The sequence below is a fragment of the Oryctolagus cuniculus genome, chromosome 7 (assembly GCF_051225735.1).
Source record: "Oryctolagus cuniculus isolate XC-2025 breed Fujian yellow rabbit chromosome 7, ASM5122573v1, whole genome shotgun sequence".
Lineage (NCBI taxonomy): Eukaryota > Metazoa > Chordata > Mammalia > Lagomorpha > Leporidae > Oryctolagus > Oryctolagus cuniculus.
In genome coordinates this window covers 52,065,401-52,084,239 of record NC_142873.1, presented here as the reverse complement: position 1 = coordinate 52,084,239, position 18,839 = coordinate 52,065,401, and the positions used below count along the sequence as shown (strand labels likewise).

At 39.6% G+C, this 18,839-nt stretch overlaps 1 protein-coding gene across 5 annotated transcripts in view; it reads right to left on the bottom strand.

Annotated features, from left to right (window-relative positions):
- TBX15 (T-box transcription factor 15) overlaps window positions 1-18,839 on the bottom strand; it is a 129,857-nt gene that overhangs the window by 48,352 nt on the left and 62,666 nt on the right. For all 5 annotated transcript variants that reach the window (XM_002715697.6, XM_008264587.5, XM_070077808.2 and 2 more), the window contains 4 exons: window positions 9,320-9,533; window positions 4,065-4,166; window positions 1,796-1,967; window positions 596-763 (listed from right to left, as the gene is read on the bottom strand). In XM_002715697.6, the coding sequence (XP_002715743.3) occupies window positions 596-763; window positions 1,796-1,967; window positions 4,065-4,166; window positions 9,320-9,533 (656 nt within the window). The remainder of the gene's footprint in view (window positions 1-595; window positions 764-1,795; window positions 1,968-4,064; window positions 4,167-9,319; window positions 9,534-18,839) is intronic.

Here is an 18,839-nt window from a genome sequence, read left to right as displayed (position 1 = left end):
AGAGTGAACCAGCAAAGGGAATATCTATCTATCTATCTATCTATCTATCTACCTACCTATCTATATTGCTCTCTCCCAGTCATTCTCCCTTTCAAATAAATAAACGCATCTTTTTTAAATGAATGTACAGATCTCATGATGGGAATGGTGGACACAGGAAGTAAATTTAGTCCAAAAGTGTACATGGAAAAGATGGCTCTCAAATCGCATTTGAGAAGATTGATGACTTTGATGCAGCCTGGTGGAAGGATTCATAGAAAATGGCAGGTAACATAGAATATCAAGCCTCAATACTGAGAAGGAATTCCAAACTATGACAATCATTTTTCAGAATATAGTAGAGATAATGAAAGGCAGGTACAAGTAAAGAGAGACGTGAAAACAATTTAGGAACATTGGTCCTATGATCCAAATCTAGATGATGCCAGCCATGACTGAGCATTACCATATTGTTATTGCCAATGTCTTGTGTGCACTGCAAGGCTGGTGTCTTTCATTCCACCTCCCCAGTACCATGTAGAGGGACTAAGCATCTCTGACAAAAAAAAAAAAAAAAAAAGCTTATTTAGCAGGATACTCACAAAGGCAGACTTACCTGCTGGTTCTGATATGCTGTGACTGTGGTGAACACGGTCTCAGGAAAATTGAACGTTTTGACCCCATCCCCCACAGGGACAGGCTTGGTGGGTGAAAGGTCACTGCTGAAATCCTTGCGAATCACATGAACTCGAGGCTGGTATTTGTGCATAGAGTGCAGAATGATCTGAAATGAAAAGGAAAACCATTATGACAGGCATGGCTTTAAGGTTGCTACATCTTTTGTAGATCTCATGCAATATAAATCACAAGAAGGAAGCATTATAGGAAGAGCACAGATTGGGAGTGGGTTATACAGGAAACTGGAAAGCAGTGTATTTGCCCATGGTGAGAAGGATAGCATTCATGGAACTATGGAGCAGGGTATTCCCTGTCCTGGGTAGTAGATGCATTTTGTTTGCTTCAGTTGGATAAACACTGAATGACTGTTCTAGCACACACAGAAAACACTTCATTGAAATACCTCACAACCTCTACATACAAAAAGTTGTTCACTATAGCTTAGAATTTTCAGCCTGGGTTCACACTGTCTTTAAATTCTACTTGCTATTATTTGCACTCATTTTTGAACTTATGGACATCCTTTTATGTCACATGAAAAGTGAATGGTGTATGAGTGTTCTCATCCCTTCAGGAAACTCTCATTTCCTTAAAGACAGGAGCTATGGCTTTAACTTCTTCAGTCTTCCCATATTACCCAGTATGAATCTTGGCATTCAGTGAAAATTCAGTACATATTTTACTGCCAAAGATAAATCAACATTTATTGCTCTAATTATGCCTGGAAAGCCTTACGACCTAACTGTCTCCTATTAATTCATAAATTTCTTGACAAATCAGCCAAAATTGTTATTCACTTGCCTGCGTTAGGTTATTGCCTTGTGAGTTATTTCACTGAATGTTATGATTTCTTTTACCATTGCTTAATTTGTCTTGTTTTCCTGTCTTGCCTCCATGACTAGACTGTAACTCCCTTGAGTACAAGAACTTTGCATGATAAACACAACCTGATGCATAGCAGATGTCTGCTAAATGTTAGATGAAGAAAAAAATACTTTAATGCTTGCTTACTTACTTAAATAACTTACAGTGGCATAGAGATTCTTATTTTTACCTGTTTGGAAAAGTAGGGGACTAAATAGCTTTAAAGCAAATGAGTGGGGAGTGGAAGAGGGAGAGATAGGATTCTTTGACTCACATGTCCTTGATCATCCAATTCATTGTTGGTTAGCTTGAGCTTGTCGAAACTGACCACCTGTCTCATCCAGGTGTCTCCAGAAGCTAGAGAATCAGGGTGTATATAAACTCGTGGAGGCACAGGGGAATCAGCATTTCCAGCCACCATCCACTTGGAGCTATGATACACATATCTGAGATGGACAAGAAGAGAGCAGAATTCAGAGACAGATGCAGAGGCCCAGGAAACATATAAAGACAGGAAAGGGGGAGACAAAGAAAAGTAATGGGAATGAAATGGAATGCAAAGGAGAAAAAGAGAAAGTAGATAACCAGGAAAAGTGAAATGGACAATGGGATGAGAAAGGGGAGGGCAGATAAGGGTTGTGGTTAATGATCAAAGCTATAGCTGGAAGGTGGAAAAACATTCTCACAGTTCTCTTTCTTTCTTCTCCCCCTCATTACCATGCACCCCTGTGTGCATGCAGGCATCCTGAACCCACGTGTCTAGCTATGGAAAAGGTATTTTACTGCAACCTTTCACCTTTCAAATGCAAACCATATAATCCCTTGGCCACTTGTTCAGGATTTTGTTCCTTATTAAAAACATCTTCCATATTGTCCTATAAAAATGCAGCCATGTGCACAGACCCTCCAAGTCTTTCACTTGTTAACCATTTCCTTGCTAACAATTTGAATTTTGAGTCATTTTACACAAATGGAAGGTCTTTGCCTTAGTGCAATTATTCCTAGAAACACCACCAAATCTTCCCATATAGTGTTTTCTTTGAGGAATCGAGTTTTGGACTTCATCATCCTCCACATTATTTTCTCTCAAAGTCACTGGAAATGAGACGTTGTTGGTAGCAAAGGAAATCAGTTCTGTCCCAGGCCTTGCCAATTTTCCCATAGTTCTGAAGAGTCATCTCCATCTCCATAGATCTGGCACTACCCACGTTCTCAGTCCTGAAGGACCCCACAGGACCGGGACCCAGACCTGGCAGCCTGGGGCATTTGATTCAAATCACAGTTCCCAATATCCTCTAGAACTGACCAGATTATCTTTCTTGCTGAGTCCTGCAATCCCAGCCGTGTACCTGTCCCCCTGACACATTAGTGTTGGCCTTCCCCACTCATTTCTCATCTCCAAATCATCACTGTCGGGTCAGGTCCTTGACCCCCAAATACTTCAAAAACAAGCCATGATTCCGTGATTTGATGGAAACCTTGAGATATCTAAGAAACTGCTACTTTTTTCTGATGAGAACTACATATGAGGAAACTTCAGGAAACTCCATGGAAAATGCATATTATGAAAAAAACTATGAATAGATTTAAAAATTTTTGCCTCAAGATAAGTTGATCTTTTTTTCTATTCTATTTTTTACTTAAGAGGAAGAGACAGAAAAATAGAGAGGGTTCCTGTCCACCAATTTACTGCCCAAATGCCTACAATGGCCCCTGGATAGGGCCAAAGCCAAGACTGGGAACTCACTCCAGATCTCCTACAGGGATGGCAGGAATACAAATACTTGAGTTATCACTGCTTCCTCCCAAAATCTACATTAGCAGGAAGCCAGGATCAGGAACCAGAGCTGGCTATCAAACCCTAGTACTCTGATATGAGATACAAGTGTCTCAACCACTAGAGTAACCCCTTGTCCCAAACTTATTTTTTAATTCCTTTTCCACAAACTTTTTAAGTATCATTGTATGAATCACCCAAGAGACATGGAGACTACATTTTTAATGACTGAGGGAAAGTTATTTACAAACTTATGCAGAACTCATGTTAAGAATAATAATTCTCCTTAAGTAAATGTTCTTCTTAAGTCTTACCCGAGTATATTCTTCTTCCCCATCACATTCAGGGTGATCCATTAGAAATATGATTGGATTTATTCCACTGGTCTGCTTCTCCTTATGCTCGCCAAAATGAATCATCCCTACTCACTTGGCATTCAGAAGTCAAATCATTCAGTAGGCTAATCACTTTCAATGTTAATTAAATTAATTTTAGGCTGAAGAGCTATATGATTTGGGGGAGACAATATACAACCCTATTCTATTCAGAGACAAAGGGAGACTGCCAGGCCAAATTGTTACTGAATTCGGCTTGCCTACCTTCACTTACTACTTTCTGCATGGTGCTCTGCCACAGGCCATTTGTATATCTTCCATTTCATGTTTCCTGTACAGTATGCATGCTAAAATGTTTCATCTAATGACTTTAAAAACTATTTTGGTATGCTGGTGATGCCCACAATTCCATATCTCACAGTCATTCTTACCTGTATCTTTTATTGTCCACAGGTACAATGTCCATTGCTATATAGTACTGCTGGTGTGGATCTAGGCCAGTGATTTTTACTCTCATGGCAGGAAACATCCTCCTATGAAGGGAAATAAGGTAGTGAACTCAGCAATCAGAGAGGTAGAAGTAGTAGAGGTAAAATATTGAAATGCACCTTCTTATAAGATACTCTAGACTCATTACTATCCAATGCACTCTAATTCTCAAAGTTGGCTCGTTGTTTGCACTTTGGAAATTATAAAATAAGTTAGAGACTTTTATTGCTGAAACAACATATCTCTTTAATATAAATTGGCCAATTTGAAGATTCATACATTCAAAGGGCTCATACAATACAATGCTCCATGTTTCTAGTTAATCTTTAACATAATATATGTATATGTAGGTGTTTGTGTGTATGTGTATATCCACATATATAGTTCCTGTTAACTATAATCGTCTTAAAGATAGATATGGTATCTTATACTCTACTTATTGTAAAGTGTAAATTTGTAAATTGCAGTTTATTGTATGTGATCATAAAATGCTTTTGACTGACTGATTTTATTTGAAAATGACCACTCTGATAATAATTTCTCTAGAAAAGAAGAAAAAGAAGAAGGTGCTACCAGTCCCCAAACAAAGGGCCACCAAAGGTTATTTTTTATGCATAAAACTGAAGGAATAAAATCTGCAAGTTCTCAGGCTGTCAACGTGTGTGTCAGAGGAAGGACCCTGTGGAATGGGGAGCAAATACCAAATGAATTCTAGTGGCCTCTGGGCAATACCTTGTTTCTACCACAATGGCTTGTTAAACTCGCCAAAGCAAGTGAGGTCAGGATATGGAACTTTACAACTTCTCTCATAATTGAAGAGAGGAGGAGAGGCAGCAGACCAAAAGAAGTATTGAGTTTCAGCAAGTCCAGAATAAAGTTCACCATTCTTTGGTAACCATGAGAAAAAAAAGAAAAACATCTAGCTTTTTTTCAATCAGGCCAGACATAAAAAGTTCTCAGTTCAAAAATTTGGATTTCCATGAATGTGCTGTAGGGTATGTGTACACAAAATACGGCATTAAGCTTAACCATCTGGGGCTAGTTAGTTGAGCTGGGCAGAGCACGGTGCTAATGAGGTCAAGGTCACAGGCTTGATCCACATATGGCCTAATTGGCTTTGCCCCATTTCATGGCCATAGACCATACCCTGACCCCAGGCAGCCATGTTGCAAATGTGTACTTGTTGCTTACAGGAGAGACTCTCTGTACTAGTGTCACACTCACTACTCATCCAGCAACAGCAACATAAAGACCAAATATACTCTGGCATGTGGTCAATGACATCACAGTCATATATGAGCAAAAGCACATAGGCTAATTATTAATTAGAAAGCCCCATATTTTAGTCTTATATTGGGCTAATGAAATTTTGATGGTGAACTACTCATAATGACTAAATCAAATATTCACAATAGATCAGGCACTTTGATCTACTTTTTTTTTTTTTTCAAAAATTTGGGAACCCTGGCCTATACACTTAGTTAGAGCTCAGTAATTCCCTTTTCACTAATAATGATTTCTCATTGTCTTAAATATAAATGATTGGAGGACATCTTGTAAGGAATGGGAAGACAGTTCTCTAAGTCACTACCTTTGCTAAAGACATGTGGTTCCTTTCAACCACTTATAGAAGCTCTATTGCCTTGTAAGAAATGGATTTCTGTTCTTTGTGGCTTCAAGAAAATGGGTTGAGTATTTTAAAAACTGATACCTGCTTTGTCTGGGACAAATATACAAAGCTACCCATCTATTCCTAGTGCCCAAGTTCTGATATAAATGAACTGCATGACTATGGATAAGCCAGTTTAACCTCAGCATCTATAAAACAAAGCAAAGTGACTAGATAATCTCTAAAGTGCCTTCCTGCCTTAAAGTTAATTCTTTTTAAAAGCTTTGCAACATGCCTATTCTTTATGTCAGTGTTTTAGTACAGAATATTAAGTGCAATCACAACACAACACTCTGGAGAAAACTAATCTTTCATAGTTCCCAAAAATAAATGTGTTTAGTTTTAATTTTAATAGCAAAATTTAGGCCAGTTCTTTTGTCTTCCAAACCCATTCATCCCTACAAGCAGCTCTGTCCGTGGTGCTGATTATACAGCTTGTATTGGCACATTCAAAGATCAAGGGCTCTGTAGACTGCAGTAGTTCTGAATCAACCAGATTATTAGTATGTGAAGTCTATGATGACTAAGATTTTTCTCTTTTTGTTAGATATTTATTTGCTTACTTAAATGAGTTACACGGGGTGTGGAGGAGCAAGAGAGAGAGAGAGAGAGAGAGAGAGAGAGCTGTCTCCTACGTGAGAGGCAGGGACCAAAGTTCTTGGAATATTTTCCACGGATTTCCCAGATCCATTAGCACAGAGCTGTATTGGAAGTGTAGCAGCCAAGAATCAAACCAGCACTCATGTGGGATGCTAGTGTCACAGGCCATGGCTTAACCTGCTGTGCCACAACATTAGCCCCTAAAGTGACTAAGATTTCCTAAGTGAGAATAAGAACATGGGGTTAAAATTGAAATGAATACTGTATAGGGAAGAAAATTATGTGAGAAGGAAGAAATTAACCAGGGCAACAGATTCACAGAAGAGAGAGCCCTCTGTATGCTTCTGAGTTGATCTAGACTTATTTGAGCAGTTACATGTAGCAGCAACAACAGCTGCTGAGGCAACCCAATACACAGACAATGAGTGTAGTTTCTAAAGATAAACAATAGATTTTGATATAATTAAAGAACAAACTGTGTGTCTGTGTTGGGGAATAGATTGATATATTCACGTATCAAGGTGAGTTATTGATTTATTTTTGCAGTATTTCTTTCTTACAGCTGTTTTCACAGGAAATCATAAACTAAATTCACTGGAGTGTAGGTAATAAGGCAGCAATATCTGAAACAAGAGTGAGAAATACAGAGACATAATAGTATTGGGGAAAGCATTTACCTAGTATTTAAGACACCAGTTTGGATACCCACATCTCATATCAAAGTGCTTGGGTTCCACCCCCAGCTATGCTCTCAATCCCATCTTCCTGCTATTGCAGACCTTTAGAGGCAGCAATGATGGCTCAAGTGATTGAGTTCCTGCCATCTAGGGGTCAGTTCCTGGCTCCAGGCTTTGGCTCCCAGCTGGGGACTGTTGTCACTATTTGGAGAGTGAACCAGTGGATGGGAGCTTTCTTTGTCTCTCTCTCTCAAAGAAACACTTTTATAAAAAAAAAAAAAAAAAGGCCTAATAATATTCAAGTGAAAACACCAAAACTGAAACATTTTCTAGAAAAAATCAATTGTAATATTTCTCCTTTCTTATGAAACACTAAAAAAAGTCTCCTTTGAATACTTTCTTCTCTTCAAAGCCTAATACCACAAAATGTAGAACAAGAGTATACTGAAACCCAAGCACCTAAAAAGAGTTGACATAGACAGTAATTCTCCTTCAAAGTTGCTCCTCCTAAAATGTCTTTTAATGGTTTTATTCACTATTACAACTTACAGAAGGAAGAAGATTCCAGAAAAGAAAGAAAATAACATTTCAGGCTCAGTTGAACCTCATGCTTTTGTGATATCTTTTTTGTATTTGGAAATTTCTACATCATGTAGATGAACTGGATCCAATCAAAATGTTATTTCACTTTAAATAGCCATGTTCATGAGAACAACTTATGAGCAGTGAGGTAGATCTTTTCTGGTCTGCAGAAGATGTGAGACTATGTAGAGCAGACTGGCTTTGAAAATATGAAAATGGTATAATTATTTTTACTTAATTTCAGTTAGACATTCCTATATGCTCAAGCTTAGTCCAAATTTAGTTTTATCTAAATCATGTTAATTTTGAATACAAAATCCAAGAACTCAATCATTTCTTAAGTTAGAACTATTATTTTAGAGCACACAGTTTTATGTAGAATTCTGGAGTGACAATTTACTCCCCTGTGCCTTAGTCAAGTTAACTGACCTCTTTCACCCTTTGCACCCTCATCTGTCTAAAGGGTGACCATGTCTTATTTCATAGGATTCCTATGAAGCTGAAATGGCACAGTATTTGCTGAGTGTCCAGCACAAAACAGATAACTAAGAATGGAAAGCTGAGAAAGAGCAATAAAGGAGTAACTTAACTAAAAGTGTTTATTTCAAAAGAAATTGTTTTCAAGAGATTCAACTTTTTCAAGATATTCCATAGGTACTATTAAAGTTTTTTTAATAATTTAAAGCTAACAATAAAATACAATAGATCAACAAAAAAGGACTCAGAAGATTCACCAAGCCCAGTCTTACCCCAAAAAATATTAAAAGCATTTTATTGTTTTAATGTCTTAGAAGATATAAGTTATGGAGCTGGCGCTGTGGCATAGTAGGGTAAGCCTCCACCTGTGGTGCCAGCATCCCATATGGGTGCTGGTTTGAGTCCCAACTAATCTGCTTCCAATCCAACTCTCTGATAATAGCCTGGGAAGCAGCAGAGGATGGCCCAAGTGCTCGGGCTCCTGCACCCCCGTGGGAGACCTGGAAGAAGCTCCTGGCTCCTGGTTGTCGTGGCCTTTTGCAGATTGAATCAGAGGATGGAAGACTGTGTCTCTCCCTCTCTTGCTCTCTGTAACTCTGCTTCTCAAATAAAATAAACAAATAAATCTTTTTTAAAAAGAAGAAGATATGTTATTATTTGCAGAAAAAAACTCCTTGAAGATATTGGATAGTGAGGTAACAATTGTTTTAGAAATTAATCTTTTGGCTGTTAAGATACCGTAACTTTTCAGTACAAGGGTACTTCAAAAGGCTTATAGAAAAATAGAATTTACAAAAATTATTTTAGTATAAAACAATTTTTTATTTCATGCATCATTTTTACATATCATGAACTCTGATCCTCTGTATACATGAATTTCATTTTTTTCCCACCAAAATAAATTTATCTTTAATTCTGTTTTCATGAACTTTTGAGATACCTTGGATTCACTGAAATAACAATTGTAGTTGGAAAGTGTTTATGAAGGTAGAGGTGATTCAGATTTGAAAGGCTCCTGGAGGAAAATGGTAAAATCACAGCAAATACAATAGGACCACAACCAAGATGTCCAAATGCAGAATGGTGAGTGCAAGTTGCTTCCATGAATAAATGTGCCGGGGGAAGAGGGGTGGAATGGCTCCTACTTCTTTCGATTCTTTGAATCTGGTTATTCAGCAGAACTTGTCCTTACCTGCCTGCTTTGGTGATGATCATTTCCGTTCCAATATCGTGGAACCTCTTCCACAGGTCAGCACACTGCAGCTCCACCTGGATCTCCTCCATGGAAGACATGGCAGCAGGCACAGGGCCTGCAGCACTTGAGGCCAGATCAGGGTGAGTGTTGAAGGAGCAGGAAGTCCGCTCGGTGAGTACCTCAGAGTCTGAACCAGTGCTCTGCTCTGAATCTGCAAAACAAACAATCAAGCCTTAGGTGAGAAACCGCTGGGCTGCCCCCACCCCTGGCCCTAAAAGATGGGGGCTGGGGCATGCGGTGGATTGGGGAGAGGGGTGAACAAAAGGAGACTTAAAGCTGGGAAGCTCCAGAGCACGGCACTCAGGGTATTTTATTATTTTTTTTATGGTTTGTTTTTGTGATTTATGACCTTCTTTCAGGTTTCATGTTTTCAACATGACATCTGGCATTTTAGTAAGTTTTAGCAACAGCTGAAAAAAATTGGTCCACAACAGGCAATATAAGAGTACTAATGTCCCATGTTGAAGCGAATGAGGCCAAACAGGGGTATCAAAATAAGTGCTGAATTAAAGTAAAATAATTATTACAGACTTCTGCTCCAAATCTGACTTAGACTATTTCATTTGGGGGAAAAAGAGTCAAAGCTAACAGCAACAAGATCTTTAATTCCATATCATTCAGCATCAGTGTCCGTCAGCCACCTACTTTTAAACCCAGTAGTTTTTCCTCCACTTACATATGCCCTAGTCATCAAAAGTAATGAAAATTTGTTTAGGATCTTTAGAAGCACTTTGTCACATGTTTGAGTAAATGGCTTTTCCTAAGAGTCCGATCAGGCCATTTTGAATGGAGAAAAAGCTTCTGTTCCATATGCAGGTATATAAGCATATGGAAAAGGTTACTTAAAAAAGCAGTTGAAACAAAGGGAATAAATGAGTTCAGGAGACACCTTGATTGGTTTCTGAAGTATGGGAAGAAGGGAGGGGTGATCCAAACAGGAAGGTGGGATTGAGAGCAACCAAATAAAAAGCTGGCATGCTGGGCCAGATGGTCCCTCTCTGTGTCTTCTGTACTTGTGAACAGAAGTGGGATGGGGGACGAGGCAGTGGACTGGTGAAGAAGGCTGGAATAAGATTTATCAGAAAATAGCTGTCTGGAAATTTACTTTTAAGATCCTGTTGCTCAGAATTGTATGTCCTAAAATTTCCAAATTCAGATTAGCTAGAGTGATTTTCTGAAGTCAAGAGATGCTGAAAGCCAAGCCTAAGCACCTATTTCTCTAACCCACCCTTAACATCTAGGACTCTAATTGCTTTCCCTATAAATAGACACATATAAGAATAAGTGTTGGGGGGGCCGGCACTGTGGATCCCTTGGTTAATCCTCCGCCTGCGGTGCCAGGTTCTAGTCCTGATTGCTCCTCTTCCAGTCCAGCCTTCCGCTATGGCCCGTGAAGGCAGTGGAGGATGGCCCAAGTGTTTGGGCCCCTGCACCCACATGGGAAACCAGGAAGAAACACCTGGCTCCCAGTTTTGGATCGGCATAGCTCCAGCCGTAGTGGCCATTTTGGGGGTGAACCAACAGAAGGACGACCTTTCTCTCTGTCTCTCTCTCTCACTGTCTATCTCTATCTGTCAAATAAAAAAAAAAAGAATAAGTGCTGGGAACTGCAGCATTTTGCTCTGACAGATCACTTATCAATGCTGCCAACAGTCAGAACTTCTGGGACATAAGTCCTTCACACTCAGAACATGGAAGAAGGATGGGACAGAATGCCGGACCATCTCACTGCCAGCCTCTATTAGCTGTAGCAGTCTCTAGACTTGTGAACAATACATCCCACAGTTTCTTATTTTTTATTCCTTCTTGCTTCAACTTTTTCTCTCTCAACTTTTTCTCTCTCAAACCCAGGCAACATATCTGGCAAGAGCATTCCATGACTTTGTCAAAACCAATTAAGAGAAAATTGTCATTTCTTTTTGTCCTCCCCAATCCCTCATACATCATTTCTAAAGACATTCATGTTGATGCAGAACTAAAGGAAACTTACAAATCTAGGATAAGTCAGTCCAAAAACTTTAGCTTACCCACAGTCACTAGTCTAGTCACTATCTTTGCGGGGGGGGGATACTTTAAAAGTTTTCTAATTAGGTTTCAGCTGTCTAAGCATATAATTTTATACCTTGGACTAAGTAGCAACTATTTTTGTTCTCTTTTTTTTTTTTTTTTTGACAGGCAGAGTGGACAGTGAGAGAGAGAGACAGAGAGAAAGGTCTTCCTTTTGCCGTTGGTTCACCCCCCAAGTGACCACTACAGCTGGCGTGTTAGAACTGGCACGCTGCACTGATCCGAAGCCAGGAACCAGGTGCTTCTCCTGGTCTCCCATGGGGTGCAGGGCCCAAGCACTTGGGCCATCCTCCACTGCACTCCCGGGCCACAGCAGAGAGCTGGACTGGAAGAAGAGCAACTGGGACAGAATCCGGCGCCCCAACCAGACTAGAACCCAGTGTGCCAGCGCCACAGGCGGAGGATTGGCCTAGTGAGCCGCGGCGCCGGCCTGTGTTCTCTTTCAAGAAGAACCACTTCTCTAAGATGAGAGATACTGCAGAGTGACAAATCTGCATCCTAGCCTGATCTCTGTTCCTTTCAGTAGCACAGTCATTGCAGCATCACACACTCAGTCAAATACAATAATTCAGATCCCCTGAGACAAAGATTTCCAAATCCCACTTGTTTCTGTGATAGTCCAAGAGCTCCTCACTTATGAATCTACTGAATTTCTCCAAAACTTCCCAAGACAAGGATTTTTAAAATAACTTTGATCTACTTTTGAGAGTAAAGTGTTATGAAATCTCTTCATCTTAAAGTGCCACAATTATGAAAGAGTTGCAAATAAACACCCTAAGTAGGGCCCAGTAGAAGTTATGGACAAATAATATCTCCAACCTATGTTTAGGAAGAGAGAAAGGGATGAAACGGGATCATTTCGGTAAGTGATCAATATTTAATAATAGCCATATTGAAGTTGTGGTTAGAAGGGGGACTACAGCTGGAGAATCCGGAAATCAACTCTGCTCTTAACTCACTTGTCAACTGTAATAAAATAGGGACTCAAAATGTAACATTAAATGGATTAATGAAGAACGTTAGACAAGTCACTTAACCACAGGTGGCCTATTTCCTCATCATGCAATGAGAAGGACTGAACTAAAATCTTGTAGAATCTCTTCCACCTCTAGTGACTTCAAGAATTTAAGAATCCTCTTGAGTGCAAATGATAACTCAGACAACCTCTATAAGAAGCATCAGATTTACAACTGCTTGGGCAAGACAAGTTAAATGAACAAAAAGGCTAGGGACCCTGATTCACATGATCATAGGAGTTAAAGAGTTGAGTGGGTATTCTCAAAGGGTTTACAGTTTCAATCGAATCAATCAATTAGCACCTATCAGCATATGGCCCACGATGAGGTACCATGTGGATAATTAGAAACAGAATCTCAGACCTTGAGAAGTTTCCCAGTTAGTGCTGATTAATTATGTGTTTATTGAGTGCTTATTGTGTGCCCAGCACTGTGCTATACCCTGAAAAATACCAAAGTACATATTAAGACCCCTCTTTAAGGTATTCACAGTACAGACAGAGACAGGGAGCCTTCACAAATAATCAGAAATCAACACAAATAATTAGCTCCCCAGTTTCCCACAACATTACATATCACATCCTATTTCTCATAGAAATTCAAAACAGAGAGGAATCTCGGGGAGTCAGAACAGTCTTGGGAAACTTCTAGTTACTAGAAAGGAAACAGACAAGTCTGTGGAGGAAGAGTAGTATGTGCCCAGGAAACGCGTTTTCAAAGGTAATTACTCCCTCACAAAATGGAGCTCAGTGCTTTTATATATTGAATATATGCACCAGCCCACATTTGCAGTAACATGAATATACCATGCAATTATCCATTCTCAACTATTTCTTAGATGCGATAATTCAGAATGAACATTATACTTCGCACAGTATTTTTAAAACCTCTACAGGAGTTAAGGCCACCTGTAAGGTAAGCTATCCTACAATGTCCCTAAAATAGTAATTGCAGAGTTAATACCAATTGCCTAGGTAAAAATAAAGCTTAACCTTTTGTAAAAATACATTTCTAAATCATAGTTATATAAAATATTTAAGCTAACCAGATCAACAATTTTAACTATTAATCAGAATGTGTAATCAGGTTAGCTAAATTATGAATATAAGAAACATAGATGGTTATTTTAATCAAATAACATCTATCCAGAAATACAGTAAGTTCCTTGAAAATCAAAAATACCTCTGGTTTTGAGTTTCTTTATTCTTGGAAATTCGTGACTCCCTGTTTTTAAAAATTAACCATTAGGAACTCACTTGAATGGCCCAGAAATATTTCTTAACTATAAAATTCCTCACTTTCTATCTCTAGCCTATTTTGCTTTGACAATACTAAGTTCCCACAGACAGTTGTTTAGTTTAGAGTAAGCTCAATTCTCAAGCCATGGCAATGATAGCAGTAATAAAACAGCTTCTTAATTCTTGATTCATCTTTCCAGCCCATAGGGATGCAACAACATATAAATTTCTGTCTATTTTGTGGGTAAGGAAATTGAGACTAAGAGAAATTGAAAAGTGCGATGTAGCTCTCTGCCTTCCTATCAAATGATCAAATCTTCCCAAAATCTTACCATGTTCAACTTTGATCAGTGCAACCAATAACTCTGAAACAACCCTCAACTGTTTTAACCACTCCTACAACTGAAATGGCTTAAATATGTTTGATCTTGGGCAAGTCACATAACTATTCTGGTCCCCAATTTCCTTAATCTTTATAGCACAGCACATGCACATTTAATTAGAGGTGCTATAAAGTCCCCTTTAACTTTAATGTTTAATGGATGCATTAGTAATGCAGCTGAGAGACCACCAAATCTAACAAGAGCAAACCAACCACAATCTGTTTCAGTTACATAAATAGAAAATACCTACATTGCAAAAGGTTTCATTTTAATGACACTTAGTATCAAAATTAGACACTATTAAAGCATATTTTACAGTGTTCTAGGTTTTCTGCATCTCCACTGAACAGATAATTCTGAGGAATCATTCTTCACTATGGTGAGTAAAGCATGCTTACATCTTTGGTTCTGTTAGTTACCAGCAGTGGGATTTCTGAATGTCTCTTTGGCTTTCTGGACCTGTTTCCTTGTCTTTACTAGCATGAGCTGGGTCTAAGATATTGTCCTGATCAAAAAGTACATCTTAATGATAAGGCACAATCTGATGATTAGGTTTATAACTATTATTGACTATGAACAGTGACATGAATATAAGCTCATAAGAGCTATCCTATGCAAACAGTTTAATGGTCAACATCTACTGAGCTCCTACTGCGTGTCAGGCTCTCTGCCTACACTTTGAACACATAACAAATTTAACATATAAAACTAATAGTTATTGCTGTTACCTACATTTTTATATTATTGAGGACAAAATCCAGATTACATCAGTTCTACTGGCTAAGGATTTCAAGCACGTAAAGACTACATCTTGGGCCAGTGCCGCGGCTCAATAGGCTAATCCTCCACCTAGCAGCGCCGGCACACGGGGTTCTAGTCCCCGTCAGGGCGCCGGATTCTGTCCCGGTTGCCCCCCTTCCAGGCCAGCTCTCTGCTATGGCCCGGGAGTGCAGTGGAGGATGGCCCAAGTGCTTGGGCCCTGCCCCCCATGGGAGACCAGGAGAAGCACCTGGCTCCTGCCTTCGGATCAGCATGGTGCACCGGTTGCAGCACGCCAGCCGTGGCGGCCATTGGAGGCTGAACCAACGGCAAAAGGAAGACCTTTCTCTCTGTCTCTCTCTCTCTCACTGTCCACTCTGCCTGTAAAAAAAAAGACTACATCTTGTTGCATTTTTATTTCTTCTTTGCACAGAATGGGTCATATATTGGTGGGAAAAGTAAAACAATATGGAAATTTCACACACAAAAAAATGGATCTACCATATAACCCAGCCATCTCACTTCTTGGAATATATCCAAAGGAAATGAGGTCAATATATGAAAAAAATACCTGTACTACCATGTTTATTGCAACCCAATTCACAATAGCAAAGACATGGATCAACCTAATGTTCATCAACTGATAACTAGATAAAGAAAATGGTATTATATACAATGGAATATTACTCAGCCTTATAAAGAATGAAATCCTGATATTTATAACAAAGTGGACAGAATTGGAGATTATTATGTGAGGTGAAATAGGCCAGACACATAAATATAAATTCCTCATGTTTTCTCCCATATGTGGAAGTTAATACATACATAAAGTATAAAATACATGTTGATGTCATGTTATATGGTATATGGAGTTATAAATGTTATAATCACTGACCTGTACTCTCTGTACTGCAACATACTCTTCCTCCAGAAAAATGGTATCATATATATGTATGTGAAGCCCACACATGACGTTAACATGGCAAGGGGCCAGCACTGTGGTGCTGCAGGTTAATCCTCCACCTGCAGCGCAAGAGTCCCATATGGGCACCGATTTTAGTCCTGGCTGCTCCTCTTCTGATCCAGCTCACTGCTAATGGCCTGGAAAAGCAGAAGAAGATGGCCCAAGTGCTTGGGCCCCTGCACCCACATGGGAGACCTGGAGGAAGCTCCTGGCTCCTGGCGTCAGAGCGGATCTGCTCAGCTCTGGCCATTGTGGCCATTTGGGGAATGAACTAGCAAATGGAAGACTCTTCTCTCTTTCTTTCTCACTGTCTGTGACTCTATATCTCAAATAAATAAATAAATAAAATGAATCATTATTTTAAAAAAGAAATTAACATGGCAAATGTTAAAATTTGTAAATCTAAAAATAAATAAGTACAAATCAAAAATATAAAACAAATTATTGCTCTGAAGGAGCTCACCATCTGGTAGGCAGGACATGCAAACTGTGTGTGATAGGCACTACAACAGGTGTAAGAACAAAATTCTAGGGAACTAAGATGAGGCAGAAAGTCATTGATAAGAAGATCAAGAAGACTGTAAGGTGCCACTTGAATATGGACTTGAAATACAAGTTCAATATCAGCAAGCAAAGAAATGATAGGGAAAATTTTTTTAGCATTCATTTTTTTTAACTTTTATTTAATGAACATAAATTTCCAAATATAAATTTAACGAATATAAATTTCCCCTCATGACTTCCCTCCCACCTGCAACCCTCCCCTCTCCCGAAATTTTAAGTAGTAGGAAGAGCATATGTACAGATTTGGCATTCTTAAAAAAATTATAAGTAAACTGCCATGGCCACAGATTAGAGTCCATAAGGGAAGAGGCTAGATAAGTTAAGAGATGAAAGTAAAAAGCCAAGTTCAACTCCACTAAATGATAAATATGGAACATTAACTACCTGCTAGTCACTCTTCTGGAACCTAGAAACATCAGGGAACAAACCGAACTTCCTGAACACATGGATTTTACATTGTAGGAGGATGCTGGATGTCCAACATTATTCTCTACCAGCCAAAATTTTCTTTTTATATGAAGGTAATAATTCTATTTCCCTTCCAGACCACAAATTCCATAACAAGTTGGTGTCAATAATTTGCCACCTCTCCTGTGTAAATGAGGTACAATAGCCTGGTTCCAGTGTGTAAGATGGAGCACAGGCAGCACACATTTGGAGACTGTGTGCACATTTGTTACTTTCTTTTGCTGTTGATACTTGAGACCAACTTTTCAATGTGATTCTTCTCAAGCACTAGTTTCGAGAACTGAGAGACTAGAAAGAAATCTTATGGTAAAGAGGTGGAGCTACAGAGCTGACTTGCATTATTCAGACAGTGTCATCTTTTCCTGGAGTTATCTTGTTTGTTATTCCTGGTCTTTCTGGCCACCTTCGTGGATGTAGTTATTAAGTACATCTACAGCAGGTGTTTTTACACTATTGTTGATATTTGGAATTGAATGGCTATACATTGCTAAAGAAGGCCCAAAGAATTGGAATCCTCACTAATTTAATTTCTTTGCAATGTATAGCTACAATTCCACCCCCACTTTTGTTTTAAAAACTTAACAGATGATTATATCTAGGCATTTTATTATGCTTTGAACTTTAATTGATCTGCAGTTTCTTGTGTAGATTTGAAAATTGTATATCAATGTGTTTTCTGTAGATTCTAAGATACACTGCACTTTGTTTAGGGGAAAAATGAAGATGAGAATATATATTGTGAAGAAGGGGTAGCAAGAATTTTAGATAACTCCTTGAAAAAGATGGTTGTGTCATCAGTGAAGTGCCCTTATGTGATGAGACTATAATGTGTGCTTTACTGAATTAGAATATTAACAAGGCTGGCGCTGTGGCACTGGCCCATGTGGGTGCCAGTCCAAGTCCATGCTGCTCCACGTGTGATCCAGCTCTCTGTTATGACCTGAGAAAGCAGTAGAAGATGTAGAAGATGGCCCAAGTGCTTGGGAGACCCAGAGGAGGCTCCTGGTTCCTGGCTCCTAACTCCTAGCTCCTGACTCCTGGCTCCTGGCTTCAGATCAGCACAGTTCCAACCATTGTGGTCATCTGGGGAGTGACCAAGCAGATGGAAGACCTCTCTCTCACTCTGCTTCTGCCTCTCTCTAATGCTGCCTTTCAAATAAATAAATACATCTTTAAAAAAATGAATCTTGATGTGAATGGAAGGGGGGAGGGAGAGGGAAAGGGGAGGGTTGCAGGTAGGAGGGAAGTTATGGGGGGGTAGAAACCATTGTAATCCATAAGCTGTACTTTGGAAATTTATATTCATTAAATAAAAGTTTAAAAAAATAAAAATTAAAAAAAGAACGTTAGCAAGCATTATTCACAGGTGGACAGATGTTGTCCTGTTAATTTATAGGAGGTTTCTGTGGATATGAAAGTAGATGGGGGGCCAGCGCCGTGGCACAGTAGGTTAATCCTCTGCCTGCGGAGCTGGCATCCCATGTGGGTGCCAATTCTAGTCCCAGTTGCTCCACTTCCAATCCAGCTCTCTGCTATGGCCTGGGAAAGCAGCAGAGGATGGCCAAAGTCCTTGGGCCCCTGCATCCACGTGGGAGACCGGGAAGAAGTGCCTGGCTCCTGGCTTCGGATCAGCACAGCTCCAGCCGTTGCAGCCATTTGGAGAGTGAACCAATGGAAGGAAGACCTTTCTCTCTGTCTCTCCCTCTCACTGTCTGTAACTCTACCTCTCAAATAAAATAAATAAAATCTTAAAAGAAAAAAATAAAGTAGATGGATAGAAAAATTATTATTAGAACATTCCCAGGGCTGGTGCCATGGCTCACTTGGTTAATCCTCTGCCTGCGGTACCGGCATCCAATAAGGGTGCCGGGTTCTAGTCCAGCTCTCTGCTGTGGCCCGGGAGAGCAGGGGAGGATGGCTCAAGTGCTTGGGCCCCTGCACTCGCATGGGAGACCAGGAGGAAGCACCTGGCTTCTGGCTTCGGATCGGCGCAGTGCC